The 13,348-nt window shown below is 43.3% G+C and overlaps 1 protein-coding gene across 1 annotated transcript in view; it reads right to left on the bottom strand.

Annotated features, from left to right (window-relative positions):
• The window catches only part of MDGA2 (MAM domain containing glycosylphosphatidylinositol anchor 2), a 369,386-nt gene that overhangs the window by 171,795 nt on the left and 184,243 nt on the right, over positions 1–13,348 (bottom strand). The window contains exons 4-5 of the mRNA XM_063333753.1: positions 11,412–11,608; positions 7,653–7,785 (exon numbers count right to left, since the gene is read on the bottom strand). Of these exons, the coding sequence (XP_063189823.1) occupies positions 7,653–7,785; positions 11,412–11,608 (330 nt within the window). The remainder of the gene's footprint in view (positions 1–7,652; positions 7,786–11,411; positions 11,609–13,348) is intronic.

A 13,348-nucleotide genomic window follows, 5' to 3' on the forward strand; every position in this document is an offset into this window, starting at 1 on the left:
CCACAGGCAAAAATAAAGAAGCTAGGTTTGTTATCCAGCAGAAGAGATGGGACAAGATAACCATCTTCAAATACATGAAATGTTGCTGCAAAGAGGAAGAGGATAATCTCTTCTTCATGCCATGGCAGACAGGACCATGCGGTGGGCCAGACTGCCTGCCAGTGATGCGGTACCTCTGCTGCCGGCAGCCAGGTTAAACGGACATCGGTAGGACAAGGTTTAGCTCTAGTGCGTTCTGACATGAAGAATAGGACTAGACGACCTCTTGGGGTCCTTCCCGGCTTTATTTTCTATTATTCCTTTTTGCTAAAGCACTAAAACCACCCACCTTCAGTATTCAGCTCTGAGCATACAGCTGGCTGTATTTTTTATCCGAGGATTTCAAGCCTCTTTAGTGCGGGATCACATCTCACTGTCGCCTCCCTTAGAAAGCCAGGAGATGCCAAGAGAAATATTTTTTTTCAAAATGAGATAATTCTCTTAACACTGTACTGTCTGAATGAAGGGACACAAAGCAAAATTATCATGACAAACTACTGCTTAATGGAGGGATTAAAAGCAAATTAAGGCTTTTTCAATTTGTTTCCCACCACATGCCCCAGACAGAACACCAGCCTCAGCTGTGATTTAAAGGAACTATGTCACGCAGCTGAAATATCACATATTGAAATACTCATCTTTCTTGGTAAAAGTTACTGTTGTGGATTATTTCTGTGTTGCAGGCTGCTAAAAATCAGCCTCAATGTTATGTATTAATGATCACCTGCACTAAGCAGCCTCAACTGGCTGTTAATACAGAAAACAAAATACATTTACAAATTAATCTGTGCCACCAAAAATGCTCTGTAGATCAAGATAAAAGTTTTAGCTGCTTTTACTCAATCATATTAGAAGAGATATTATAAGAAGGCCAGACTTTCAATGGTTTTATGGGTAAATATTATGCCTTTTCTATGACACTTTGAAACGATAACACTCTTAAAAGGATCCATTCATGTTATTACTAGATCTGGGCATTCAGATGTGCGAGTCAGAGTTAGCTGTATCTGAAGTTCCCTTTCCCAGCTCTGACGAATAAATAGTGAGTCACATGCAAACCAGTGACAGGTTTTTATATCATCTGTCGAAAATTAACATTTGATACAGAGCAGAATTACGCTTGGAATAACATAACCCCTGTATTTCTAAAGGAGACTGCACTCGTTCCTGCTAAGCATCTTCAAAAAGAAGCACCTCCTGACCACTATACGGTCTAGGCTAAGGGCAGGGCGACAGGTCTTCAGGACTTTCATCAGTCCTTACATAGACAAGGATATGCTGGGGAGAGGAGATAATACTGAATTCAGCCAATAGCTTCCACAACACTGTTTTGCCTTTTAATGTGCTTGCTTTAATCAGAGAACTGTAGAATGATCTCCATCAGAAGGGATCTCTGGAGGCCTCTGGTCAGAGCCCTGATAGAAGCAATGCCAATTTGATCCAGTCGCTCAGGCCTCATCCAGTCAAAGTGTGAGCATCTTCCCAAAGATAAGCAAACCCAGCTCCTTCAGCCTCTCCCGCGTGTCACCTGCTCTAGCTCCAGACCATCTTTGTGGCTTCCACTGGTCTTGCTCCAGTCCATCCATGTCTTGCTTACTCTAGCCCCAAACTGGACAGAGCAGTCCGATGCAGTCTCACAAGCACTGAACAGAGGGGAAAGATCACTGCTCTGGACCTGCTGGCTGCAGTCCTGCTAGTACAGCCCAGCTTGCTGTTGGCCTTTTTGGGACAAGCACATTGCTGGCTAATTTTCTACTTGTCTGTAGGGCAACCCAGCTCCTCTTCTGCAAAGCTGCTTTTTAGCCAGTTGGTCCCAACATGTACTGGTACATGGGGTGGTTGTTCTTCTGCAGGGGCAGGATGTGGCTAATTTCATGAGGCTCCTGTCTGCCCTCTTCTCCAGCCTGTCAAGACTCCTGTATTGACAACTACTCCATACTGGGTATTTGAGAACTTTCCAAAACTCCACTGTGTCCCATCCTTTTGGTCATTAATAATTATGTTGTACAGTATTGTTCCCATGTTTGAGCCCTGAGGGATGACATGAGCAAATGACCACAAATTGGACATCATGCCACCCTTCATAACCAAAGGTCCAGCCAATTTTTCACTAATCATTCACATCTCACAAATCTGGCTACAAGGAAACTATGGGAGGTCCTATCAAAGGTCTTTCTAAAGAAAAGGCAAGAGGATGAGAAGGTATAATAAAGGAATCAAGGTGACGATTCCAAAACACTTGTCAGTGGTAACATGAGATGAGAAAGATGTCGGGGAGCTGCTCCTATGAGAAGACACAACCTGTAGCTCTGTACTCCCCTCACCACAGAAGCCTTTGATGCCAGCTCTGTCCTTTGTGCTTCTTGCAGTTTCAAACTGCAAGGACTGTTTGGAGAAAAAAATAATCACTGATTTCAGGAATACAAATACACTAAGAGCTCCAAGAGGGTGGAAAACACGAATGGGGAAAAGACACATGTGAGCACCATGCAAGAACCAAACCCTCTGAGGCCTTGGGGAAGAGATGGGACAGTAGCAACCCAAAGAAAAGCCTAACAGGTAGAGTAGGAGCCAGAAACCAGATGAATCTGATCTCTTCTTAGGTACAGCATGGACATAGCGAGGCAACAAAACCGGGTAACATAGACAGAAAGTATGGAGATCATGACTCAGTATGACACACACCCTCGCAGATGCTCCTCTTCCAACAGCGTGGATTCAAGCACATACACTGAGAAAATTGTCAGGGTTCCTCCTCCTTGTCAGAATAACCCCTTGATTTTGTTGCAAAGCAGCTGCATTTGGTTTTTACAACTCCTGCTTGCATTAACTTACTCAAATTAACTTCTACATGCTGATTTTAAAGGGACTCAGTCTACTAAAAACAAACGAGAGCTGCAAAATTAATCCCTTTGCTGTTCATCCTCACATCTTGACTTCTATTTCTGTTCCTGCCACTCTCCAGCAATCTGCTAGCAGGTGAATCACTTCACAGTGTTTCTGCTTGCCTTCAAATTTCTCATCTATTTAGATAATAAATTTGCAGAGTAATAGCCGTCTTTAGATAAAAAGTGGGTCTGGGCTCAACAAGTGCCTCTACCTGCTGCTGTACAACATTACTGCTAATTGTCAGCTTGGGCTTCAGCATATGCGTGGTCACATGCTGCCGAGATGATCTCAGCTTCTCATTACAACATCCACTTTGGTTTTTTTTTGTATTTTAAACTAGCCTGCACTGGAACAAAGAAATCCGTGCGTCTGAAAAATGATGCCAATGCACTCTAACTCCCACAGTACCTACAGAGACGTGATGGTGCAGCTCAGGCTTCAGACTCACACAGAACAGATGTAATTAACACACTGCTGTTGAATGAAGGGGGTGTGAGTGTACCTAATTATACCCACGTGTAACACTTTAAGCCTGCATCATGTCCAAAGCGTACTGATGAATACATGTTCATCTGATGGCATCAGCTTAATTACCTCTCTAGTTATTCAAGGAGAAGTACGCAGAAAGTTTCCTTCGACATGATTCTAGCACAGTAATGGATCGTTACTCTGGTGATGCCACGACACGCAATCAAACAATCAGCAAGACAAGTGAGCACAGAAAATAAAAAGGTGGCAGGGACAAGCTGGCGGGAGGCACCCGAAGACACGCCTGGTGTTCCTCAAATTAGCCTATCAGCTCAGGTGTGTGCACGGGAATAGAGATGTATGGGAGACCCTCTGGCATAAATAGTAGCAGAAAAGCACCTGGACGTGCAAGGCTTTCCAAGAAACAAGTGTCTACGTTCCTGCCTGGGTCACCTATAGCTCTTGGTGGGGGAAGGGGGGGAGACTTGAGAGCATTTCAGAGAAAGAAAGAAGAAAAAAATAGTCTTCATGTGCCCCTGACACCATATTCTCTAACAATGCGGGACGATTGTCAAGCAGAAGGTTCAAAGGTTCAACGGGTGACTTGATTGTTGACTGTGAGAACCTTGGTGGCCCTGGATGCAGAAAGCAGGCAGGATACGGAAAGAGCAGTAAGGATTTCCAGGCACACAGTAATAGTTACGTGGGTTTTTTTTTCACATCTGCTGAGCACGCTTCCTCAAGCGCAATCTGCCAATCATCACCACGTGTGACAAAGGCTCGTTACGGCTTGCAGAAGTCCCGCTGTGCATCAGCGCGGGGCGGCAATCAATCCGGGCCAGCTGGGAGCCAAGGTGCTTCCCTGACGTCCTGTGTGCTCCCCGTCTCCATCGACCCTGGTGAATGGCAAACCACTGCAGGCAGACATTCCACCAACCCTCACAAAGCCCAGCTGGCTGCTCGGACAGCTGATGTCCCTTGAGCAACCCACACCGGAGTGCACAGCCGCTGCAGGGAAAAAGCTTCCCAACTGTGCCCACAAGTCAATCAATGAAAGGCAGCCTGAAAAATCATGCAACAGTCCCCGTATCCTGCCATAAAATCCTGACACCAGTGCGCCAAATCACTCCTGGAAGGGGATGGAAACCCACAGCTGCTGTAAGCCGCAGCTATTCCCCTTTGTCGCCTCTCACCACTAACGGACGAGTTCAACAAGAACTTCTCACAGCAGTTATGCTTACAGAGCTGGTAAACGCAGAATAGCCAAATTTGCCAGCAATTTGACATTATGAACACATAATTTGCAGCTGAACTTAAATTCATTTGTAACAACATTAATTACAAGGAATATCGTGTCCGTTTGCCACCTCACAGACACTTCTGTTTGTCTCTACTTTGTTTCCATTTGATAGGCATCTCCACCACACGCCTCCAGCTTTAAACCAGTAACAGACGGACAGGCTAGGACAGTTCTATACCAAAACAGAGCATCAGGTTCGGGTTCTGATTTTCATTACTTTGGATTTATCCTGGATTACTCTGGATTTACAATTTATATAACTTCTAAGAAGTTACACCAGGTGAAGTTCTACCGCAGAACTTCTGTATCAGATGAAGTCATACCAAATGAGAAAAGTTTTGTTCTCAGAGTCATCAACACATCAGTCATTGTCTTGAATGAGTTGTTGCAGTAATTACTATAGATACTTAATCTTGCCCTTGATGAAGGTTGTCATCAAGTTCTTCATGAGAAAGTGTGAATCTTTATCATTTTTCAGGCTTGTTTACTTTCAAAATTACTCCAGAAGAACAATTCCTGCTAATGTATCAAAACACCCTTCTCCCAAAATAAACACAACGAGTGTAAGGGGGAAATAATTCTTGTTGCAAAATTCAATCATGATCACCTGTCCTCAGTTCAGAATAGTTATGCTATTTGATGTTCCCCCATTACTATAACATAAACATGCTTCTGTTGAAGCATGACCTGAGATGAGGTCCAACACGGCCAGGGACTCTTCTGGCTCCCACAGCAAAACTATTGCTCTGACAAAGGGGAGCGGTAACAGCTCTCTTCCTTTGTCCTCACGGACGAAGGTGGAGGAGTTACTACTGGTGCCAAGAGGAAAGCTGTTCCCTCCTACCAGCTACACCTCCCCATGGCAGACAGGATCTCACGCCTCTTCTGGTATGACACCAGAGCAACCAATGAAGGACAAGCCGCACATTAAGGTTTTATTTTTTTTTTTTTTTCTCTGGCAAAATTAATGACAGAGAGTAAATTAAGGGACTCCAAATCATTTTATCGGATACCTTAGGAGCTGGCTGTAATTCCCCTGCTGCCATGGCAGCTTTAAAGCTGAGCAGTGAATTCGCTTTGCAGTGGGTTGTGTACGGTAATGGTACATACCGCCGTTTTGAAGTCCCTGCTGTCAAATCGGAAATTCAGAAAAAGCTGAAGGCAACTCCTTGGAATAAAGCCGTGAGGACAGAAATAATGTGAAATGTGCAAGTGCAAATAAAATTCATAGTTCATCTTAGATGCACTCAGCATGTTAATGCCTCAACTGTTTTGTTCATTCGCTACCTGTTTGCAGTGCCCCGAGGCGTACGCTATTAAGGCATAACCCAGCATAATCTAACCCGAAGCCTTCAAATGTAACAACATTTGCTGCAAAACTGTTCTCCAGAAAACACTTCTCTAAAATTTCTAATTATTTAGAAATCTAAGCTGAAGACTTCACCATCAGGTTTATAAACCATTTCAGACACATCCGCTGCCGATCCCGGACACAGACCCTTTAAGAGAGTTAAAATCTATAATTTCCATCCTCCTGGAAACCAGCATTCCCAACTGCACTTCTTGTGAGCAACCACTGGCATGAAGCTCTCAAGATCCATAGCAGTGATACAACCACAAGGAGAGGGAGATCTATCAACCGACTGTTTGCTCAGCCAGGGACAAGTCCAAAGACAAGAGCAAAGGCACAAGAAATGCCACAACACGGAGACAGCTTGGTCAGAGACAGATAAAGCATTTCAAACTCAACGGCTTGAATATTTCCATTTGAACCAATCAAAACTGAAACAAAACACCTGTTTAAATCAATGTAAGAAATCAATGTTTATGTTGATGCAAGAATCTTTCAAACCAATCACATAAAAATCAATTGCTCGAACCAATGTAGGAATATAAAAAGGTTGTTTTTTTCCTAAAATATTTTGATGACCAAAAATAATTAGCTTTCAACAAAGCATTGAGAGAAGTATTTGAGTATTTGTTTTCACTCTATGCCCAGCCTTGACTGAGATGCCCCTTCCTCTTACCTTGCTGCAGTATCTTCTTTGAAGTCTACCCATAATAATGAACCCCCCTGACACTGGAGAGAAATGCAAATCCTGACATCAAATCCAGGGAGTGGTAAATAGAGAGCAATAAGTGAAAACTCTTCTTCAGATTCTAACTTTGAGGGTGTTGGTTGAATACCCAAGAAGCTCAACAAGAACCAGCAACGTGTGCTGGCAGCCCAGAAAGCCCCCTGCATCCAGGGCTGCATCCCCAGCAGCGTGGGCAGCAGGGTGAGGGGGGGGGATTCTGCCCCTCTGCTCTGCTCTGGGGAGACCCCCCTGCAGTTGGAGCGGGGCCAGAGGAGGCCATGAAGATGATCCAAGGGCTGGAGCCCCTCTGCTGTGAGGACAGGCTGAGAGAGTCAGGGGGGGTTCAGCCTGGAGAAGAGAAGGCTCCAGGGAGACCTTCCAGGCCCTTCCAGTCCCTAAAGGGGCTCCAGGAAAGCTGGGGAGGGGCTTTTTACACATGTATGTAGTGATAGGACAAGGGGTAATGGCTTCAAACTGGAAGAGGGCAGATTTAGATGAGATCTGAGGGAGAAATTCTTGGCTGTGAGGGCGGTGAGCCCCTGGCCCAGGTTGCCCAGAGAAGCTGTGGCTGCCCCATCCCTGGAGGTGTTCAAGGCCAGGCTGGACGGGGCTTGGAGCAACCTGGGCTGGTGGGAGGTGTCCCTGCCCAGGGCAGGGGGTGTCACTGGGTGGTCTTTAAGGTCCCTTCCAACTCTAACCATTCTATGATTCTGAAAGAAAAACCGCCTGAAAACGGTGTGTACAGGTTGCTCCTGAAGAGCTCCTACCGCTGTGTGGCTGCATATGGTCACATAGTTTTTAATCAAGAGAACAACGCTGAAATACAAAAGACCATGGGGACACCACATGCCCGGGGAGGGTTGCTGCTGGAGGCCCACCTGTTTTATTAGAGAGTCGGAAGGACACCATCTTGTCAGGGATGCTGCAGACATTCCTCACCGAGGCGATGCAGCTGTAATTCGCGTAGTCCTGAGGTCGGAGGTTCTTCAGCTTCAGGATCTTCGTTTCTCCCTGCGTGTGCAAGAGAGAGCGTTAGGAAAAGACAGAGGCAGAAGAACAAGCAGGGATGTAGGATACATTGAGACCAGCTTTCAGGAGGTGAGAGGAAGATGTAGAGGTGGCTAATTAGAAGCAGATGTTCAAGTGTTCCAGAAAATATATTTTATTTAATTTTCCGAAAGAATAGCAGCTAGCGTAACCTAAAACCATAGCCCCACTTATATATTAAAGGCAAAAGAAAAGAGCGACGAGGGGGAAATTGGTTCGACAGAGTATCTCAAGTTGCAGCATTATTCGGAATAATATAACTTAAAGTACAATCTACATGATGAAAAAAAGGACAACGTACAGAAATCCTACTGTTTTCCTTTGAAAATGAGCCGCTGATGGGTTTTATTTTTAGCCAGCGGTGTAAATGCTGGAGCAGGGACCTGAACGGGGTATGTAATGAAGGAGTTCCTTCAGACACTGCAGAAAGTGAAAACTGGCAAATATCAGATTTCCACTGCAGTACTATGTGAAGTGGGCACCGCAGAACCAGAAACTCAGGAGAAAAAGCAAGTTGCTGAAATGTGTATGTCAAATCTTACACCTTTGGTAGCAGCAAGCGTAATGAAAAGCTGAAAGGAGTGTTAGATGCAAAATCCTGAGCACGCAGAGATGCCATGGGACAGGGCAGGGAGGAATAAAGCACAGGGAGCACAGCAAAGCACACCAGGGTGGAGGGCTGTGGAAACGTCAGACCAATCTATGTATACCAAAACCTCCCCATTATTCCCTCTAGCATTAAAATAACAAAATTCCTTGGGCTTTCCAGTCTCCTCCTCCAGTTGCTTGTGTTCAAGCCTTTGCCTGTGCTCGTACCAATTAGCTAAAAACAAATTATGTTTAGACAAGGCTAAGGCAGAACCCCAGCCCAGGGAGGCAGGCACTCGGAACGGGCTTACAAAGCCTCAAAAGAGCAAACTTTGGAAAACATTCATCATCATGTGTCCTGTTAATGCTGCTACAACTTTTAATATTACCACAGCTTGAACAACGTCTTGAATTTCTTTTAACACCACCATGTCCACCAACTGCCCACGCCTATATAAGGCCATACAAAATATGGTGGTTTGTGAAAATGGACAGGACTAGCAAAGACTGATAAAAGAGAAGGTACAGCTAGCCAGACAAGGAAAGAGACAGTCATGAAATCAAGCTTGGTAGCATTGGAACTGAAGCGCTTTGTACGTGCAATCAGTCCTGCAAAAATTATGTGATTTAAGCACATAATTAAGAACACGCCGCTTCAGAGTTTGCAAGACCAAGCCTTTGAAAGGCTGCTCCTAAAGACAGAGATCCTACTTCAAGAAGGGGTTTATGTGGGCTAGAGAGGGGCCTGATGCAGGTTAGGAGGGACACAGCTACCAAAGGCGTCAAGTCCTGGCAACACAGAGCAGCTACATCCCTTCAGTTCAGCCTCCGGGCTCCAAGTTGAACTTGTGGGCTGAATGCACAGTGCTATCTGGAACATGTCCCCAGATTGCAGAGATTTATAAAAATGTATATATTTTCTTCATTGGTTGGGATAATTAGTCTAATTACGTCTAATTGCATAATTATTGTAAATACAGCAAATTTAATCTTGTACGCAAGCTGTGCAATTACAATGTGCAATGAGGATGATGCAAACTCTGAGGAAATAATTCTGCATCAAGATTTTAGTTTTGAAAAGTTTAGCATTTCAAGTACTCCCACAGACGAGAATGTGTACCTTTGTCCAACTTTTCTCCCCATGGCAGCTAAAATAAGCAGCTGACATTACCTGACTCATCAAAAAAAAAAAAAAAAATCTGTTCAAAGTTCAAGAATTCATTTGTATATTCCCAGTTTTCCAGGTGCTTTCTATGATTTAATAAAACAAGAAAGCCACTGGAAAGAAAAACTAGCCTTTTTTTGCGTACAATACCTTAGAAAATTTAATGTGTTACTGCTCGTTTTCCTTTACGCTTCATTTGATTTTCAGACTGATAAGCCACCTTCAAAGCAATCACCAAAAAATGCCACCTCAAATTCGTATCTCTTGATGTTCTGAAGTTAAATCCCCTCTATCCCTCTTCACGTCAGCTCTTACTGTTTGTTACCGTATCATAACCTGAACCAATCCTGCAGAGATGTGCAGTAGATAGATGTTTATGACTCTTGAACCTTTAACTACATCTTTTCCTCTTATAAACGTATATCGGATCTTGTAGGCACACCAACAAGATACACTAAACTCAACCCGACCTCCAATAAACGTAAAAAGGTTATGGATAAGCTTTTGACTAGCAACATGACAATCTGATTTATTCATTAAGTCAGCCCAGACAGAGGTTCTAGGAAGAATGCTCCTAGTAACCTAGAAATATTTATTTTTTAAAAAAAATACTGAATCAAATTTCACGTGACGCATTTTATCAGGTCTGTTCTTATTAGATGACAGGGAAGGTAATCATCAGCATTTCCATATTGAAATATAAAACAAAAAGTCCCATGTCAGGGGAACCTCTCACTTTTTAATTAAAACATTAAAAAATTCCAGTTTACACACTTATGTCCAAGGAAACAAGCCACAGATTTGCTAAACTGGGTCCGTACATGTTAAATTAAAAATAATCTCATCACATTTAGGAAAGCAATAACTTGACTACGTAATCTAATTCTCATCTCCGCGAGGTTCCAGGCTACACGTTTCTCAGTAAAATACCAAGCCGCTGTAGCAATATAAAGCCGTCAAGTACAATAAAAAGAAAAAATGAAGGTGCTCTCAAATCATTAGCTGAAAATTATTTATGAAAGTTGCAGGTTGCTTTCTACTATGAAGACCACATTACCAGACAGTTTTCACCTCTGTCTTTACTCGTTATTGCTTGAGACTTTCCAAAACAATTTTTTTCCTCCTTTTTTTTTCTTTTTTTCTTTTCTTTTTGCAAACACCGCCACACACTTTTGTCCATAGAACAGGATAGGCCACCTTTGTATTCTGAGAATGTGCAAATGTGCTAATAATAAATTAATCTGATCTAATCTGACAGACTCTTTTGATGGCCCAGTCTGCCTCCGTGGCTGTGAGCGAGAGTAGGAAGACTTAAAAAATGACTTCTTTCCATTTTTGCCACCTCATCTTTAAAGTGTGTAATTCTGGAACAAAACCTTACATTCAAAGAAGTGAAAGGCAGAATAAAAAAAAAATAAAAAAAAAATCCACATGGAGTTGCCATAGAGTTTATCCTTCATGAAAAGCTTTTTAGGCTGTAACTTCTGTGCAGAATCACTTTGCATTGTATTGGAAAAGATTAGGAAATAGCAGTCAAATCAGAGGTTTGGGCTTGCAGCGCCAAAGCAAAATGACTTCAAAGGGGCTCCCGCAGACAGCGCTCACTGCGCATCTTCCCATAACTTCCTTTCGCATAATTTGACAAAAAATTTAAACGACATATTTTATATTAGGAAGTCTTATAATACCATACGGGCGCATTGGTGCTAGTTATGCGGAGGGCATGCCCAGTTACCCACACCACAAACCCAGCAAGGATACACAGGCAGACCCGGGTACAAGAAATCTGGTGCAAGTAGCCTAAGGAAGGGCAAAAATCCTCTCTCCTCATTCCTACCTGGGTAAAGAAGGGCTCGTAGATCTCCACTCCTTTATCAGAGCCTTGCAGCAATACCTCTTGGCCGCGTCGCCAGCTGTACCGAACAGGCGGGTTGGAGTTGGCCACGCACCTGAGAAACACCGTTCTCTCATAGTAAAACTGCTCTTTTGCTTCCCCGATGCTCTGGTGGACTGTCACTATTGGATCATCCAAATCTGGAAAGACAGAAAAAAACCACCGAGATAAAGTCAGGCTTCAGTTGACCCCATGACGGGTCTACAATGGGAAGCATGTGCATCGCCTTGTTGTATACAAGTCAACAGCAAAATAGAGACAATAGAGCTCCAAAAGGCACAAATGTACATTTTAGGACTTTTGTAGCAGAATCCCAGTTTAGAGTTTGCTTTCACCTGTACAGCACCCAGCGGAACTGGAGCTTCACCTACAACTCAGGCTTTTGGATATAACAATACATAAAATATCATATAAGACAACGTCAACCGTATTTCTGTTATGTTTCCACTAATACTTAGGTTTCCCCTGGTTTTCATCTTTACTACTTGTTTCCTATGTATGATTTTTATTTAAATGTCGCTTAGACAAAATAGTTTATAAAGCTTTGGAAATAAATAGACAGACTAATTTGCATCCTAATGGTAGGATCCACTAGAGCATAGATCATGTGAATGCATCTGTTTTGCTTTAAAGCAGCAATTTAATACAGTAATTTAATGCATATTCCCTTCTTTCAGTTACGTGCATTTAACTTCAAGCAGGTAAATTCATCACAGGCTTTAGAACACACTTCTCTTGATTAAAATACAGATATCATGTAATGACTCCCACGGCATCAGCTCAAAGAAAATGAGATCCCCACAACAGAATTCACTCATCTTAAGTAGGGAAGAAATAACAATAGCCATTGCAATGTGAGTACACCTAATTAATTAATTTGGGCTTTATTCTATTAGGAACAAGTAGATTCTTGTTTGCAGGAGTCTTCTACTATTATGAACTTTTTCTGAAGGTACAATTATGCCAAAGGAGGGGGAAAAAACCCAAACAAACAAAAGAAAAAAAACAATGGCCATCTCTACTCTGTACTAGTTAAAAACACTCAACCTCCAAATAATGCGGTCAGCAATTCTCTCACAAGCTTGAGGGAGAAGTGACACGACCCGGAGGGCTGGCAGACAAGGGGAAGTTGCTTCTCCACGTCCAGCCCCATGTTTCCAGGGTACATCGTCCAGGTTTGGCTCCTACAGTTACAATAGCGGGACCGATGCTGTTACCCACAGAGAGGAGGAACAACATCCCCGATTATCCCTGCACCGGTGCGACCGATGCGCACACGGCAATAGCATGTTCCCATGCGCGACTCAGCCTTGGCTGAAATAATATCAGAACCTTATTCAGCAGTGCTTCTTCCTTAAAACAAAATATAAATAATGCTTTAAGTAGTGCTTAATTAATTACTCATCCACAAACTGAACCCTATTTTTGCCAAGTCTTGTGTCAGTAACTATCCAAATGCCAATTCATCGGATTTATTTGAGGCCACGATTCAGTGAAATGCGGAACGAGGTGGTCAAACCTTGGCATGACCACCGGTGTCCAAGGGAACACTGTCATGCTTGAAGGCACCTGCACGCTTGAGCCCCTTGTCAATGGTGTTGAAAACAAGGACAGTTGTTTTGGGGGAAGCATTTCTCTCCCGCGTCCTTTCCCCAAGTGCCAGCCAAACAGCACCATAACCACCACGGTGTATTGTGTGAGGTGGGCCACCAGCACAGCGGTTCTTAAAAAACGTGAGGGTTTGATAGCTTTTAAAAACTAGAGGTACAGGGGATTATTAAAGGAAGCCCACCATTAACAATCTGAATAGATTAACATGTTTCAAAGGTCCACGCTGAAAAGCAGTTTGCACTTAAAAATTATTCTTTCAATGCTTACAT

Source organism: Chroicocephalus ridibundus, chromosome 4, assembly GCF_963924245.1.
Source record: "Chroicocephalus ridibundus chromosome 4, bChrRid1.1, whole genome shotgun sequence".
Taxonomy (NCBI): Eukaryota; Metazoa; Chordata; class Aves; order Charadriiformes; family Laridae; genus Chroicocephalus; species Chroicocephalus ridibundus.